We start from the raw sequence: 18,210 nt of genomic DNA, 5'->3' as shown, positions 1-18,210 counted from the left end.
TAACCACCTCATGTCACATAGGATGAATCTGAAGCTTCTGCTGACCTTAAAGATTTCCCTGACAAACCAAATTTCTTCAAACAACCCCTTTGGAGGTCCCCATCTGATATGCTGAAATGACAATCACCCCTCTGGAAGTTCTTTCTTTTAGATCTGCCAAAGCAACCTCTTCCCCTTGCAGATTTTAGGTTTTTGCAGTCCACAATAGATTGGTAGGGTGCTTTCAAAGAAAACAAAAAGATTAAGGGATGGAACTACCAAAGTCTAGTCAGATGTGGTGGGTTGACCTTGGCTGGACATCAGGTATTCACCCAGCCACTCTATCACTCCCCTTCCCAGACAGACAGGGGAGAGAGTAAGGTGGAAAACAACTCCTGGGTTGGGATAAGGCAGTTTATTAAAGCAGAAACCGGGCAAAAGCTTGTGCGCACAAAAGCGGTTTATTCTCTACTTCCCATGAGCAGCCATGGTCGGCCACCTCTGAGATGCAGGGCTTCAACACACGTAACAGTTCTTCAGCAGGCAGCCACTGAAGACAAGGAATGCCTGCCTTCCTGCTCCTTCCCTCAGCTTTTATATCTGAGCTGATGTCATACAGTATGGAATATCCCCTTGGTCAGTGTGGGTCAACTGGCCTGTTTGTGTCCCCTCCCAAGATCTTGCCCTCGACTGAGGAAGGAATGTCACAGTGCCGGTGCTGTGCTCAGCAGTAGCCAAAACACCGGTGTGTTACCAACACCTTTCGGGCTACCAAGGCAAAGCACAGCACCATGAGGGCTACTGTGGGGAAACGAACTCCAGCTCAGCCAGACACAGTACAACACACAACATCCACAACCCTCCCCTCATCCACTAAGTGGGTCACCCTGCCATAGAAGCCAGTGATTTAGCCAGCCAATGATTTAGCCAATCTAACTCCCATCTACTTCTGTGTAAATCTTATCATTAATTTTCCTGTCATTTGATGTGGCCCTCCAGTGAAACTCATGTCAAAGAGAGCTAGATGCTAAAGGCAATAGGCTACTTGCTGTACCATAAAAATCACTCACGTAAGAACAGTTCACAGAAACATTCCTCTCTCATTACTCTTCAAACACACACATAAAAATCTTGTTTAATTGTTTTCTTGTTCAAGTGTAAGAAAAACTCAAAGTGTAGCACACAGGGATGCCACCAAATCAAACAACATTTTGCACACAAATTCCAAGTGGAAATACACTTGCAGTGACATACTTGGGACCTTCCTTATGCATAAACCTGGGCTCACTGCATTTAGTATCATGGTTATAATCTATGTCGTTTTTCCTCTTGTTCTTCCAAAATGTGGGAAACTTTACTAATATAACCAATTGGAGGTCTTATTTTTCCTTCCCATTCAAACCTTGTACCCTTATCAATAGGTATTTTGAATGCCTAAATACTACTGAATCAGGTCCTTGATTAGTTTTTTATTTATAACACAAAGGCCACAAGATTCAGAAGTTGCCAAGGCAACACCTGTTCACCCTCCACACATTTATGCTTTGATATGAAACCTGTCATTATATAAATGTATCACAACACCAGTCAGCATGACAGGCTATTTTACAAATATGCCTTCACATAACAGACAGCTTTCTCTTAAGTGGGAGGGAAAGGCCAGACTAAGGTTACCTTTTACTAAAGGGGAGGGTGGAGGGGCAAAAATGACATTCCAAGCTATCTATGATTTAGTATGACATTGTATCTTGAGCCTTCTATTACAGCCAATAAATTTTGTATTACATGGGAAAAAATCCTCAAAAGGGCAGGAAGGAAACAAAACAAAACAAAAAACACCAACCACACCACACAAGTAGAGTCTAAAACTGAGGTGCTGGAATTTTAAGTAACTGAAACTAACAACTGTATATAAAAGCTTCACTGAACCACTGGAAATCTGATACTCCAGCACATTTTTTTTAGAACTAAAGACAAGGCAAAATTTAGTAAATCACAAAAGATTTACTAGGAACCTACTGGCACTTCTGAACCCTGATCTTGAGGTCTTCTAACATGGTACTTAGCAAAATACAAGTAGCCTTCTTTATTGAGCAGTACTCAATATGTAGTACTCTACCTACAGTTATGCTCCAAGATCCTTTATAGTTTTTCCTATTGTTCTTCCAAAATATAGAAGGCAAACTTTACTAATGTAACCAATTGGAGGTCTTGTTTTTCCCTCCCATTCAAACCTTGCTTGGTCAACAGGTATTGTATAGGTATCGTACCCTGGGGTCCAGGCTACTGCAGGAAGAGTGATCTGTTTAAGATGGTTACTCCTATGTCTCCCAGACCCACTGAGATTGAGCAGACTATAAACTGATCCAGAATGCTCAAGACATGGCTGGCCGGCTGTTTTAGCAACAGGATGGCAATAGAACAGTCTCAGATGGACCCCTCCAGACTCTTCCTTGTGCCCTAGCACCCTCTGTGCTGCCAGGAGCCTTTCCAGAGGCAGTATTACTAACAATCAGCTAATTCTACATCATCTGCAGACACTCCAGCATAAGCCGAGAAAGCTGACTTTTCTAAAGAGGAGATTATTACAAGAAAGAATATGCATGGATACCTATAGGTATGAAAGAAATACGAAAATCAGAATGCTATCCGCTTGCTTTTTTTTTATTTCTTCCCTCACTTCCATTTCTGGCTTGTAATTTCCAGTTCCACTCTTCTCACCGTGACCCTGCGACACACTGACCATTTTCAGCAGGAAACAAAGTAAATGCTTCAGCGTCACCAGAGGAACAGGAGCGAAACTCCCACTGGGGGGCGCATCCAGCACTAGCAAAGCCATCGCTCCTTCATCCTGTCAGCTGTGTCAGTTCTAGGTCAGAGACAACCGCCCCCAGACTGCAATGACAAAATAACACCGCTTACAGATATTTCCAGTTGGATCTAACAGCAACTCCTCAGTTACCACAGAGGGCCCGTTTGTACAGTTTCTACAAGGAGAAATCCCTCCTCACTTGTGAGGAACGGCACTGAGAAACACCTTACATGGTCGGATCGTTTATGCGTTATTTTATCTGCTGTGCCCTCAGTGTACTGCTAAAAGCTCAGAGCGTGGACTGTCTTGGACCACTGAACTGCATCCAAAGCCTTGCTTTACTGTTTATTTAACTCGTTTCACTAAACAGTCACTTCCTGCTGTAATCCTAAAAGGTCAAAGTGGTATCAGATGTTCTGTGGATGTGCACAGAATTCCCAGTTTCACTGGGTAACAGAGTAATGTACTATTTATGCTGTTCTTTACTTTTCCCACCTCGATGTTAATTCGCGTTCCATTAAGTGTCCAGGTGATAAGTCAAATAACCAGCTAGTGGTTGTTCCAAATCCTTCAGACCCCTATTTCCTACCACCTTCCTGTTTTGAATGTAGGAGACTCAAAAGAGTGAAAATTTTATGCCTGAAGTTCAAGGTCAGGTCACAGAACTAAACATAAACAGCCCATCAGAAAAAAAAAAAAAAAAAAAAAAAAAAAAAAAAACACCCCCCTACACTTTTTATGTAGGACCGCGAGAAGACTGGCATCAGAATTAGGTATCATGCCCTGATCCAGTCAGTCCTGACACATCTTACACATTACCACATAAAGTGGGCATGGAAACTGGAGAAGAGTCAGTACAGCACAAAACCTTCAGGGTTATTTTGCATAGGACTGTGCAAATTCTTCATGAAGCTGAGGAGTTGAAATCAGAACAATTTGCTTATCAACTTCCACCAGCATTAAGCTCACAACTAACCTTAGAAGACAGCATGTTATCCTGAACAATACTGCTGAACAAGTAGTTGAACTAAATCAATTACGTGCTGTAGGGATTTTTAAGACTTATATTTCCTTAATTGTTGTCAGATATGCAGATCAACAAAAAGGAAGATTGATTTCTGGATAAACAGAATAACTGTGACATTAAAATGTGGTGTGAAAAGACAAATTGTGAATAGCTTATTTTAGTGAAATGAAGGGAATATTCAGGAAGCGCTTGCAACCAAGAAACTGTCACACCCCCATCTTTCCATCAATGGCATCGTGTAACAACCTCTCCATCCTTAATCCTCTTATCATTTACACCTTGCTGATGAGGATGCACTCCCTCTTGTCCAGCAATATATCTGTATTGATTAATGTAATATAAAGCCTATGTTGTTTGCATCAGCAATGTTATAACTAATTGATGTTAGCTGGAGAAGTCAAGTCAGTCTTATTTTTTGTGACCTGCTGCTGCCTTTCCATCTGCTCATTGATATATCTTGTGGCCTAAAACTGGCCCTCAACATTCAAAGAGCAAGGTAAACCCCAGACCTATCCCTGCAGAGAATCGGGAAGGTGAAATAACATGTTTTAGTTGCGAAACAGGCTCACTTCTGCAGTGTCAAACTACTTCCCAGCAGTGTCTAAAATAACACAACTAACAATCATCATTTGTTGTTTGCCCTGGGAGAGAAATTTGTGCCATTCAGTACTCTGCTTTGCTAGGGAATTTTGGTCTGTTTCATGGTAGATTTTTTTTCCTAGGCTTTTGTGGGGAAGAGTGAAATAGGTTATGTTTCAGGATTTGAGGTTTCTCCGTGTTTCATCAGAAGAGATAAAAGAATCAAGAAAATGTCACCTTGCCAAAAAGAGTGGTTGAGATCTGCAGCAGCATTCAGTCCTTCAGAGACATTGCACTCAAGTTTGCTTCCCTCCAAGTTCTCTTCCACAAAACACTGGATAGGAAATCTGCATTTCTAGCATCGGTCTATCTATATTAGTACATGAAATAAAGCCAGGCATCTATTGCCTACCCTGACTGGAAGAACCACAGAGCAACAGAGTGAAGAACGAGTAAGTTACACTCAAAAAGCTACTCAAATGTACATGATCAAAGCCATTTGTTGTGCTTCATCCCTTCCCTCTTTGGTCCCCTCTATAGCATACAAAAATCAAACAGTGCTGCAGCATTATTTCTTCTATGCTTTGCCATTGCTCCTTTCCAAATCCACACTCCTCCACGGGTAGAAGAGCTGTTATCCAGCTCTGTGTGTGTATGTAGACATTGGCCTTCCATTCTAATGAGAGGAAGGGAAGCCCCATATGAAAGGATCATAACCCATCTGTGCTTTGCAAAAGCACGGCAAATGCAAAGCCCTTGCATCCACACTGCAGCCATGCACACCTTTGTACTGCAAAAGTATACTTTCCAAAACAATACAGACAGGTTTAAGGAAGACCCCTCCCTTAAAAGACACCAGCCTCCAGCGCAAATTGAAAGCAATCCCGGTGGAAGCTGCTGAGAGCAGATGTTACAGGAAGCATGCATGTATATATAGTATGTATAGCCTGTATGCATAACAGGCATACCATATGCAAGCATGCATAAAGTATACACATCTGTGTTCTAGTAAAAATTTCTAGGAGCAAACTCTAGGAAAAAATAAATGCAGAACACCAAAGCTCTTCCAGAGATAAGCAAACAATGAATTAAATTCAATTCCTCACAGAATAGCTTATTCAGTAAAACATAATACCACAATGTCTGGTGGCTTCTTAATTAAGTCTTAACTAATGAGTTCCCCACTAGTAACTTCAAAATTTTATTGCTGCTTTTTTTTCAAGATGTTCATGATTTCCTATCAGGATGGCAAAGAGTTACCAAAACACTCATTAGTGAAGTTTTTCCCACTGTATTTTCCCATTGTATTCCTGTTGTCATTTATGTTTAACATCAGAAATATATTCTTAAGCACTTCTTCGTTTGCATTATCATAGATTATCACGGATAATGCGAGCCAAGTTCCAAGCAGAGCGCTAAGTATATGAAACAGGTAATGAATAATCTGTCTAGACAAGAGATGCAGACACAATGCTGTTCCTCTTCTCTCAGTTCTGCCAGCTGCTAACAGCTTTGATAGTGAGCTGAATACTTGTTAATGCCTACACTTCTTACATTAGGAAAAAAAATAATTAGCTTTGTCTAAAAGGAGAAAAAACTTAAATCCTATGAATATCTAGTTAGGGATTAAATCCCCATTCTACTAATAGGTTATAAAGGTAAGCAAAGCCAAAGGCTAATTCACATAATTATCTGGCACACAGATAAATCAGTAAGTCTCAGGTAACACGTGACACTCACCTGGTGCAGCTTTTGCCAAAACTCAGGTCCATCCTCCATTTGTCTTAAGCTTGGTGGAATGTACCAAAAGCAAACGTTTGCATACTCCGGCTAAACAAGAGAACAAGTGATCGCTTATAAGATGTAACAAATGGGACAGGGATATGTATTACAGCCTGTCAAAGAGTTCTGCTCTATTTTTTGGGAGAGGGGTTAGGGGGAGAAGCCTTGGAGTTTATATCCTTTTCATTGGAACTTCCTTCTCCAGATCACCTTTTGTTTCCTTTTTTTGAAACTAGAAATAGTTTTCTTATCATCCCTTTCTGTTCCTGCTGCCAGAAAAAGGAAACCTGTTGGGGTTTTAATTTTATCTTCCTACATCCACACTTTGTTTTGCTCACAAAAAAATTTTGGTTTGGAAAAGTATAAGAGAGGCATAGAAGGGAAATTTACAGAATTCAAATTTGAAGCAACCTTTAACACTTTTTTTTTTCTAGTGTTTTGGGCTTTTTTGATGGAAATTTCCTAGGATGCCTTCCACACAAAACACATAAGTTTAATTTTTGTCACCATTTAACACTTGCACACCTAGTAATTTTTCTACTGAACAATGCCAATCTCCTTTGTATCATAGAGCACATTATACAGTGCTAGACTTAATGATTTTCTATATTTCCACATTTTATAAGACTCTCAGGACCCTTTGCAGGGTATGTGCCATATCCTGAATGTATCTTGTCCAATATCTAAGCAGGTCTTAGGCTGAGACTCTGCATTTCTGTTTCCCTCTAGAGAAGTTTTGCCTTTAAACTCAGCAGAGAGTTATCTGCAAGGCTCACAACAGAAGCATCTCCTCAGCATGCATTATAAAATAAGGCGTTTTGTGCTTATGAGATTTCTGTGTCATATATGATAGAGAAAACATTCTCAGCAGACTAGTCTGGGATCTCTATACATTTCCTGCTAATATGGAAAAAATTGTATTATTTTATGTGTACAGAGAGCAATAGTATGAGGAATATATATGCCTTCTAATCCCATTCAACACAACTCATAAAACCACTACATCAATCTTGACCTACACTATTTGCAACTCAGTATTCAACTGGCATCTAAATTATAATATGGATTATGATCTCACACACCCCTCTCCTCTCCCACATGCCATCCTCATTGGTACTAGTTGAAAGGGAAAAAAAAAAACAAAAAAAACAAAAAAAAAAAAAAAAAAAAAAAAAAAAAAAAAAAAAAAAAAAAAAAAAACAACAGTTAAAAGAGAGCTTGGTAGCTGAGTCACACCATCTCTTTACCCCACTGTGAATGTGGCTGCTATTATAATCCCAGGCAGTCTCCTGAACGAGTAGAGCCCACCAGCTGAGACATGTTCTTTCATGAAAGGGCACTGAGAGCTGCTCATATCATTTTCCACTTCACTTCAAAGAATGCATTAAATACAATTTAATCATCAAGAAGAATATCATTGTCAGCAGGAACAGAGCTGCAAACCTGTCGTGTGTTGCCACCAAATGGAATAAAGCTCAGCTCTTAAAGTCCCATTTCTTTCCCCAAAGAGCATGCATTGAGTACACACATAAACACAGACACTGAAAAGGCAGTGCCTTCCTCAGAAGCACTAGCTCGCTGTTACAGGGTTTATTTTAAAACTATTTAAAATCAGATGGCAGGAGCAGACAGATGGCATATATTACCATATTGCCATCGCCTATATTGCCTTCTTGATTATCTCAGTTTCCTTTCACACATCAAATACATCATCCCCCTCTGAAAATACCACTCATCCTAAAAAAATACCCCCAGCCATGCTTCACACTCTATTTCTAGTTATCTTGTCACAGCTCTTATCCAAGCAGCTAAGCACTTACACCACAAAAGAGTTCAAGATGACTCAAGCACAAGTGGCATTTCCAGGCCATAGAGCAATTCTCATTACAGGTTTTTCCTCACTGCCTGTATCAGACAATCATCTCTCTAAGCTTTTTGTCTGAAGGCCAACTTACTTTCAGGAAAAGGGCTCACAGAACTGGGCACAGGTCCCTGACAGTAGTCTTTCTTTGACTTCTCATTGCTCGTCCCCCTGCACTGCCGAAAACTTTTTCTTAACTTGCTCAACTTCCTTCTCAGGAAGTGCTATTGTCCATACTACAGCACTCCTTCAATCCCACTTTTAATCCAGACATCCCATTCCTGCAGGAACTAAACAGCCTCTGCTCTCAACAGCTTTCACGTTGTATGAACAGTGTAAAATATTTTTTCGTTTTGTATTTCATCTATCCTAACAGGGAATACAGAGCATGTTCTGTGTGTTCAGTTATATCTGTGGATACATACACTTATTAAATTATTTACTTCAAATACAAATTGGTAATTGACTAAAAAGAACAAAAATCAAAAAACAGACACTCCCCATCAATAACAACCGCAGTTCAGTTCCCCTTTCACTTACCTCCAAAAGGAGCTGAAATCCCTCTCTTTTTTTAATTTCCTCTACTAGGTATCTGTAATTAAAAATGCAGGGTTAAAAGCATAGAACAAAACAATACAAACAGAAAACAATACAAAAAAAGTTTTTAACTTTGTTTTTGTTTTCATTTTTCTTTTTTTCACACTAAAGAAACCACAGAGTTAAACCTCATTTTTACCTGCTGTGAAAATGCAATAGCTATCAGTTCCTGGAAAAAAATGAAGGCTACAGCCAGCCAAGGAACATTGAGGAGGAGCCGAAATCTGTCCTCAGGCACAGATTTTCAATGGAGCCACACAGCACAAATTGATCCTATTTGCATCAGGTTGTGAACTTTCCCAATGCAAATTTCCATTGATGTCGCTCTTTACAAATTAATCCCTCCATCTCTTGTTCTTGAGGGCTGATGCTGTGTTGCAGTGTTATTTCATAGTCACCCTAACACCTGCTGCATTACTACTATCACCAGAACCTCCTAGTTTAGCCCAGAATTTAAGAGTTTGAGCATACTTGAAGCTCGGCAATTTTCCCAGTACTGCCCTTGTTCCACGCTGTACACAACAGAGTACATTTCCATTCAGTGAGCCACTGCTTATGCACAATAATCCCCAGACATCCTATGCTAACATACTGAGATGAGAATTTCTTTTCTCTCTCTCCTGACAAGTATGAAAAACCCAGAAGTCTTCAATGGAGAGATGGGTTTGAATCAAAACTTTGGACACAAACAGTTGCAATTTATAGATCTTTTTCCAAAACGTGACCTCAACTTTGCCATGGCACAATCACACAGGAATTCTGAATCAAAGAGGACACAGCTGGGACTTCTCTCTTTATTCTCCTCCCCTCAAAGCCTTCCGAAGAAAAACTCCGAAGAATTCACGTCAAATTCACACAGCTTTTCCACGTCAACAGAATTTTAGTCTTCCACATGAAAATTTTGCTGTCTAACAGTAATAAACCTGACACGGTTAAACTACTGATTTTGCGCAAATCTGTTCTTCGTATTTACTATTTGGCATTTTCCTGCCTGTAGCTGCATTACAGGTCACTAGTAATTCTTTTATCTACTACTTGAGGAAGAAAAATATTGCCAAAATAACCCCCATTGGTCCTATCCATGTGCCTGAAACTTGCCCCCACAGGGACACCTCTAGCCCAGTTGTATCTGCAACGCCTGCTATTTGGCAGACATGCTGCAGACACAGGTTGGCTAGGGAAGCAATAAACAATACCCTAGATGGCACACGTTTTTCAAAGCTGTGCATAGGGAGTTGTCACACTGTTTGTCATTAACAAGTGCTGTGCCTGTGACTCATTATCTCAGCACACACCCCAGCAAAGCAATTGCCGTGGTGGAGCGCCAGCCCTAGGAGTTGTGGTGGGCACTGTTGAGATGTTCCTTCTCACTGCAACAAGTCAAGGTTCTGGGTCGTTTCTCTCATGACCATTTAGATCCCACTTTGTGAGTTGTTTGTTATCCGGCTGTTTTTAATGCCCAGGCTACCACTTATGTTGAAAGAGAAGCATGATGAAAGGCAAGTAGAAGGGTAGATATCATGTGAGCATATTGGGGGAAACCTGCTGTTTCTGTTGGGTAAATGTCTTAAGTAAAACAAGCTCAGTGCTTTTGACCTGTTTATTAGAAGATACTTGTCTATGCTATAAAACCAGTATTCAGTAACATCAGCTGGCTATTCATAAGACAGTGGCCCTCAATTTATTTTTTCTCTAATAAATCACAAAGAGAAATCTATGCAGGATCACTTTTTTTTTTTTTTTTTTTTTTTTGAGGTCTGTTATCGTTAAGGCTATTTCACAATACTTGATACTGTTCCCTCCTACCACAAGTGCTTTTTTTTTTAATACCACCATCTGACATAGGCTATCTGATGTCAGTCAAGTTCACAACGCTGTTAATCACGTTCTTAACTACACTGCCAATAGGCTAAGAAGGCAGCCATTAGAAAATCCATCGCCCATGATTTATCTTGCCAGGATCATTTGACGGCAATGGAGCAATTTACTCTGTGCATCTTTCCACGGTTGACAGTGAAGTTTTATTATCATGTCACCGTTGTAGAACGTCAGAAAGGCTTGCAGCTTGGTGAGGACTGAAGTACACAGACAAGTGGCATTTGCTATGATTAAGCCTTGCAGAAAATAAGGGGTGGAGATCTGCAGTGAAAGTAGACATATGTCTGCTAAGAGTGGGTGTCAGAAGAGGAAACGTAGAAAAACTGCAAAGCATAAAATGCAGAGACGCTTACCGTAGTTGTATTTGAAAAGCAGTTTACTTCTATTTTTATTTTTGTGTGTGTGTGTGTACTTCATAAAGCAACATCCCTGCATTAAAAATAATTGGGCAGAAAAAAATAATTTAAAAAAAAATCTGAAGCAATCAGCTGGATGCTCTACTCTAGCTATTGTAAAAGTCCTTCCAAATAGGTAGCACTGCGATGTTCCTGGGATATTTAATACCTGGAAAGCACGATACAACTCCAGAACAAAAGGATATTACTGGAATAGCCAATAAGCAAAGTCTGATCTATCAGAAATACATGCCTGCAATTACCCTAGAAGCTTTGCAGGTCTGTTTGGCTACAGGGAACAAAAAACAAAGAAACAAAAAAAACCACCAAACCAAAAAGCAATATTGCCCTTAAATTCTATAGTCAGTAGACTAGTTCCAGAAAGTTTAAAAATTTAATTTCTTCATTATGAAAAAAACTCAAACAATCAAGAATGAGACAAGCCAGTCACTCCTTAGAAGTGCTACCAACTGGATCCTAACATAAATACTGATTTCCAATTTTTCCAACAGAAATATTGATCCCATAAAGGTCATTAGTCACTACACAGTCAGTCAAACAATCCTGGCCAATGACCTTGATAAGGCTGAATTCCCCTACTGATAATGGAATTAATTGCTTACTCTATACAGACAAAGAACAGTAGAATGCTTCAGAACAAAAACAAGGTGCAACTTAACCAGAAGATATTAAAAAACATATAACCAGTCAAAAAATAAGTGGCTTTAAACAAAAATAAAATAAAGGTCACAGCTCATTTGAGCTTTTCTGGGTTTGCTTCTTTCTTTTAATTCCCTTTAAATCCACTCAGGATTTAGATCAGGGGTATTTTTACCTTTTATTTAAGTAACTTCATTATAGTGAGACTATTCCTTTAATTTTCACTGAAGAAACATTCAGTTCTTTTTGTCTTGCTAGCTCATAAAAAAATAAAATGTCAATATCAATTATTTGACTTACGGCAAGGTGTAGCTAGTCTGGTGAAATTTTCATTGTGGTTTATCTTGTATAAATCACGAACAATCATGATGCTTAAAGTTAACTCTTTTTAATGGGACATTATCTATCTTATTTCAAAATAATTTCTTCTACAAGAAGAGAAAACAAGCTGGGTATGGAAGCTTCTTCCCAGAAACCAAATCATCACCACCACTTTAGAGAAACACCTTCTAGCAATCACTCTGCTGAATTCACTTGTGAAAATTATTTCTGCAAGACCAAAAACTTGGTGAAATTGAAGAAGACGTGTGGGGAAGATCACAAGGTGTTTCTGTCCCTGACAGAACACACTGTAGGCATTAAGAATTTCAACAAACTTGTGGAGAAAAACCAAGCATGTCAGAACAGTATGCCTTCATATACCTCTACTACATCCTAAAATGAATAGGGTTCTCGTATGAATTTCCCTGCATCATCAGCTTTCTGCATTTCCTTGGTTATGAGGAATGCAGTGACAGGAGAATGCCTAATTCACTTATTGCTAGACACAGATAAGATCCTGGCACACGAGGTTGTTTTTACATTGACACCAGAACACACAATTGAGTTAGAAGAAGGTGTATTGGTAAGTCTATCCTGTGCCTGGTTCGGATAATATAAACGTTGGATGACACAGTTTACCAACATCTACACTTATTGCTAAAAGCAATAATGACAACTAAATATTATAGCAAATGAAATAACACTAATTATTATTGTTATTAGTTACTCCTATTATACACAAACAAAAGGAGAGGGGAAAGAAGTAACAAGGTGATCTGTTCCAGGATACGGAGTATCAGCAGCGTCAACACTTCAGCGAATTAGACAAGAGTAGATGTATTCAAAATTGAGAGGCAGTACCTTGCCAAAGCCAGTGCCCTGTTTACTCTCTCCTCCAGGCCTGTTGTTCCCAATGCTTTCCACATCAGCCAGAATTTGAATGCATCTGGACGTCTGCTGCACTGAATAGACTTGTCACCAGTGTCATAGCTGACATCATAGAACTTGTCCTGCTGGAACAGGTATGCAGCCTCAGCAGAGTAACATTTCTTCAGAAGGCCCTATTAGAAACAAAACAGAGATTTAGATTTCTGATTATCTGATCTAACCTCTTCACAAGCCAAAAGCCTATTTTTTCCTGTCTGTACCAACTGCTTATTAAAACAGATTTGGATGTGCAGGATACTCTCTGAAGCTAATGGTGCGGTTTAAGAATCCTGGATGAACTTAAAGCTAGTGAGGCCAGCACTGATAACAAGTAAACTTTTTTATTATTATTATTTTCTCCATAATGTCACTGAAGAGTCGCAGGTTGAAGAGAAACTTTGACTCAGAATCTCAAGAAACCATGGAAGTGTGTATCACAGAAAGAGTTGCCCAAAGACATACAGAAATCGGAAAGAAGGAGGAGAAGTAGACACCTACTTCCACTGCTCCAGTCTTTACATGGAAGGATGGTCCCTGAGGAGCTTCCTGCATGTTCACAAATGGCTCGATCTATTCCTTCTTTCGTTAGTTGCAAGGAAGATTTTAGCCCCCCAAAAATGAATTTTTAGCCCTAACCAGCAAATAATCACTGCAGATTTAGCATAGGCTATCTGACTGTTTGAGCAGAATCACCACAAGCAGATTAGAGCAACACCAATTTTTGTCTCATTTCACAGTTCAGACAAATTTACCATTTGAAAATAAACCTGAGAAAAGTACTTTCACATACCCTAACTATGGTTTGTTAGTAAAATTATTTTTATTCTGCCATCTCCAGCCTCCAGCTTCTGAGAGGCTGCCTGGGCAGAGGTGAGCAGCAGAAAACAGATAAAGATAATGAGTAATGGAGCAAGCTCCATAAAAGAACAAGGCTGTGAAACAGAAAGCACAGAGGCTATTATAGGTTTAAAGGTACAGAGGAAGAGAAGTGGCATGGGACTGGCCATTGGCTGAAGAATGAAACACTAAAATATATTCTGTAATACTGTGAGATAGAGAGAAAGGCTGGCAGAAAACAGGTTACAAAGTCAAAGATGAGAGTGGCTCTGTAAGGGGCCCAGAAGAAAGAGAAGGTTGTGGATTTGTCAGTGAAGTGGATAAGAAAAATAAACCACAACCTATAATACTAGAATAAAAATTCAGATGAGTTTAAAAGCATGGCTATAGCATCTGATTCAGATCTGGAAATAGGTATTTAAGTGACAGCTGAACCAGAAGTGTTCTGTTCAGAAGAGACAAGGAACGGAAGTGGACAGCAAGACAGAGATTGCTAAACAGAAGACCACAATTCATTTTCCAGTTCAACATCACTCTTCAGTCTGAATCCATAGAAGAAGTATTTCACATTTCATTCTTTTCTCTGCATCTGCTGCAAGTCTGATTTTGAAATGGCAGATAGTGTCTGAAATCACTCTTAATCAAAGTTTCATATTCCCGTAACAGAGGTATGATTCTTGATCTACATTACAATACACTACTGATAACTTTGTGTCTGCCAATAAAGTAGAGAAAAAAGGTCAAGACCAAAAAAACCCAAAAGATAATTAACCCACTGGCATACACAGAATAACTCTGCCTCTCTCCTAGACTTTTCAATTCCCTCCACCTACGCACCTATTTGTAAGAGCACAAAAGGAGAACGCCACCAAAGGTTCCTCCAAGAGCTTCTGTAAGGGTTTGACAATCCCATTGTAATATTGCAGAATTGCTAAAAGTACAGCAAATTCAGTCTGAATTCTTCAGTCCAGCACATTCAGCCTTATGAAAAGACAGTTTAGGTGACAGCTTGGGGAAAAAAAGGACCAGCATCTGCTCTCCCTTTGCAATCGTCAGTCATAATGTGCAGCTGCAGCACAGGGTAGCCATAGCTGGAAAGCCAGTGTTGGGTGCACTGTTTTTTAAGATTCTCTCACCTACTTTCCAACTTTCTCAAAAAAAGGAAAGGCAGGAAAAGGACATCAGAAACCAAAGAACAGTCAAACACTGAAGCCTCCATATTTTACAGGTTTTTTACAGCTTTGTGTTCTCTGGCTAGCAGCTGCCCAACAAGGAACAGGAGCCATTCTGTGAAGCCATTGTGCTCAATTCATTTAAATCTATATATCTTGATTTTCAGGGAATAAACAAGTTTACTAGACATGGTCTTAAAAAAAAACAAAACAAAAACAACAAACAAACAAAAAGGCAGCATCCTCTCTCCACAAATTTAAGTTAATTTCTTTGTCTCTTGCTGACTTAAGTTTTTGCATAGTGTTTCTGTCACGAGTGTATAACAGGGTTGATCAATGTGGGACTATCTTCTGTCTTATCAGAATGCAATGCAGCTACACAATAGAGGCCATTGCAGAATTTTAGTTCCCCTCACACCTGTCGTCTGAGAAATAATAACTGTTGTTTGTCACAAGAAACCTAAACTCGGTTATATACAAAGACTGGGAAGTTCACTTAGGATCACAGTACAGCTGCAGAATTTAATAGTTTAAACTCCAGAGTGACAATGCAACAAGAACAAATAGTTCAACGGCCCTGAGTGAATACAATTCACAGGAACATATTTCATTTAAAAAAAAAAAAAAAAAAAAAAATAAAAAAGGCAAGTATTGTCCTACTCTCCAGGTGCATCTGAAGCTGACAAGACATGCTGGCTTGATGATCCTTTTCCATATGCTTATCTGACTAATAATGCAACATGCTCAAGAAATCCTGTTGAAGACACTGCCTACTATCAGTCTACAGAGGCAAGTAGAGTGACATCCTCACTCATGTTAGCAGAGCAGACAGAAAAAGAAACTAAAATCATTCTTCATGAGAAAGAAAGAAATGTTACAAAAGAAAAGTAGAGGAGAAAGAGAAGGGAAAAGAAAGGGAACATTGCAGAACAGAGTTTGGGCAGAAAAGAAAAAAAAATCCAAAGGAAATGTTATGCTTAAGAAAGCAATTACTCTTTGATTGCTGCTGTCTCAAAATTAATAGATTTAAACATGCTACATACTGAAGACATAAAAAATAGTCTCAATTTTCCTAGTCAAATGATGGAAAAGCAGAAGAAGGGAAAAAAAAAAAAAAAGGAAACAAATATGGTTTAAATGTATTTTCTAACTCAGTGCTCTCAGTCCCAAGAAGACCCCAACAGTTTTCCACACAGTGACTGAGCTGCTCCCTCTGTTTAGAAGAATTGCAAAAATTTCATTAGAAGCGCTCCATTTGACAAGTTTTGAATATCTTTCTTCAGCATTTTATCTTTCTACCCTTTTTACAGTGACTTATAGTCAGGTTGCTAAAGTTTAGATAATGGAAATACTATTTTCATGGAGGTCTCAGTCTACTGTAAAGTCTCAAAGAGCCTTTGATTTTTATGAAGTCTATGGATAGTTGCTGTGTGTTCTAATTAATGGGAAATTAATGAATAATTATTGATACTGAAATCTAGAGCTCCAGTTTTATAATTCAACATATTTTTCTCATTGAAGAGAGTTACCTATAGCAAGTCCTCTGATCTCTTTCCATTTCCATTGCTAGTTAAAAGTGAATTTCTATTTCATTAACAAAATATCTTATTTCCCCAAGACAAGCATCTCCCTGATTTGCCTTATCTGAAGCAGTAGGAACATTGTTACTTGAAAATTCTCAAAAGCAGTGCAGTGTGAAAGGCCATTCTAGGAATTCACTTCAAAAAGTGAGAAGAACTCTCAGTTGTACTAAGCCCAAGTGAAAAGCAATGAGAATTGGGTATTTCCTGCAGGTGCCCTGGAAAGGGAATGGTGAGGTAGATATCTCTATGATATTGCTAATGATGAGGGAGAGATTACAGAGTAGGTGGCTACCATCACTTTAATCAATTATATTCTTGCTAAACTGAGATTTAATTAGCTACACTGAGACTTTATTCTTAACTAATAAGTGAAAATTCTGCTCATTGCTTAGAACTGTTTCTTAATTACTTAACCAAGTGCTTCACTCTAATGAGTCACTGGCAGTGATGGTAAACAATAGTTCTCTATTTATATGGTGATAATATTTACACTGATATGGATTACAGCAAGGACAAATTCTAGTAGCTCTGTGGTTTTACGGGAATATGTACAACCCAAGACTGATTCATAGCATTTTAAGAACACATGAGACCAAAACTGACTTCACTAATGTTTTGAGATTATTACTCCATCTAGCTTTGTGTTTAAACAGTCACTGCAACTCATGCCTCAGCAATACAAGTGTTTTCTGAGTAAGACTATCTTATTAAAGAAGTGATGAAAGTTACTCAGGGCATGGCACTGAAAAAGGAATAACTGTGCACCTCTTAAGTCCTTTAAGTACTGAAGAACTACTGTCATTGATCTGAGCTTTTACAGAGGATTAACCAATGCCTCTTTCCTTTGGTGAAAATGCTTCTCCCATCTAGTCAAGTCAAACACATATTTTTCTTTTCTATCTCTACCTTCTTTGGAAATATTCCAGTTTTGTTTCACTAAGGCTGGAAGATACTCTTTTATCAGCATTTCACTGCAGTTAATTAAGTCGATTAATAATGCTAAACCACGCTGGGGCTAAGTGGAAAAAAACCCCAAACCAAACCAAACTAGTCACTATTACTTTTACTAATAGGAAATTACAGTGTTACCGCCACAACTGAAATGTGATGACATCTTCTAAAGGTTATCTTTTCTTACAGAAAGTATGAGAGAGAGAAAGAAAAACTGAAGGGGATTCATTTGCTTACATACAATTAACTAAACCTGATTCTGAGGTATTCCACAGTTTCAAAATGGACCTCAAAGCAAATTGGAAGACAGAGTAACAAAACTTCCTTAATCAGTCTTTCAAAGGGCAATAGGGCCTGATTCATAAACATGACTTAACATTCACGATTAACATTTTGTTGCTTTGATTTCTTGCAGAATTCAGCATTTCAGCAACTACCTGAGGTTCGTTGAACATTCACTGGCAGAGCAATGTGTGCCAAACTCTTCCAGTTCCCACTGAGGCATCCTAACTACAGTGCAAAGAATTATGTTCATATGTAAATGCGTGCTTCATCTGCAGCCATAGGTATTTATGTACTTTAAGAGCAGGGCAACAAGCTCTCAAGCGAGAAAACAATACATGTGCTCTTTCCTTCTCTTACTGGTGAGAAAATAGCATTTTTAATGGAAAACTGGATTCAGCTGCCTATTCTGGTATGGAGAGGATCAAAGTGAAGTAATGCTTTTCTGTCAAAGTGTCCTAAATATGCATTTGATCTTTTTTTCTTATGGATTTATATTCCAGCTAGTTAATAAGAAAACACTCAAATTTGTATGTGTGTCTCTATGCATATAAAGACTCCACTGGC

At 38.9% G+C, this 18,210-nt stretch overlaps 1 protein-coding gene across 2 annotated transcripts in view; it reads right to left on the bottom strand.

The window, feature by feature from the left end:
* The window catches only part of GADL1 (glutamate decarboxylase like 1), an 82,522-nt gene that overhangs the window by 28,702 nt on the left and 35,610 nt on the right, over window positions 1-18,210 (bottom strand). For both annotated transcript variants that reach the window (XM_027897745.1, XM_027897754.1), the window contains exons 12-14: window positions 12,753-12,952; window positions 8,581-8,632; window positions 6,138-6,227 (exon numbers count right to left, since the gene is read on the bottom strand). In XM_027897745.1, coding sequence (XP_027753546.1) covers window positions 6,138-6,227; window positions 8,581-8,632; window positions 12,753-12,952 — 342 coding nt within the window. The remainder of the gene's footprint in view (window positions 1-6,137; window positions 6,228-8,580; window positions 8,633-12,752; window positions 12,953-18,210) is intronic.

Source organism: Empidonax traillii, unplaced genomic scaffold (assembly GCF_003031625.1).
Source record: "Empidonax traillii isolate 1590-97213 ecotype Southwest subspecies unplaced genomic scaffold, ASM303162v1 scaffold19:size3308961, whole genome shotgun sequence".
NCBI lineage: Eukaryota > Metazoa > Chordata > Aves > Passeriformes > Tyrannidae > Empidonax > Empidonax traillii.
The sequence above is the reverse complement of the archived record's forward strand: the minus strand, read 5'-3'. Positions and strand labels throughout refer to the sequence as shown.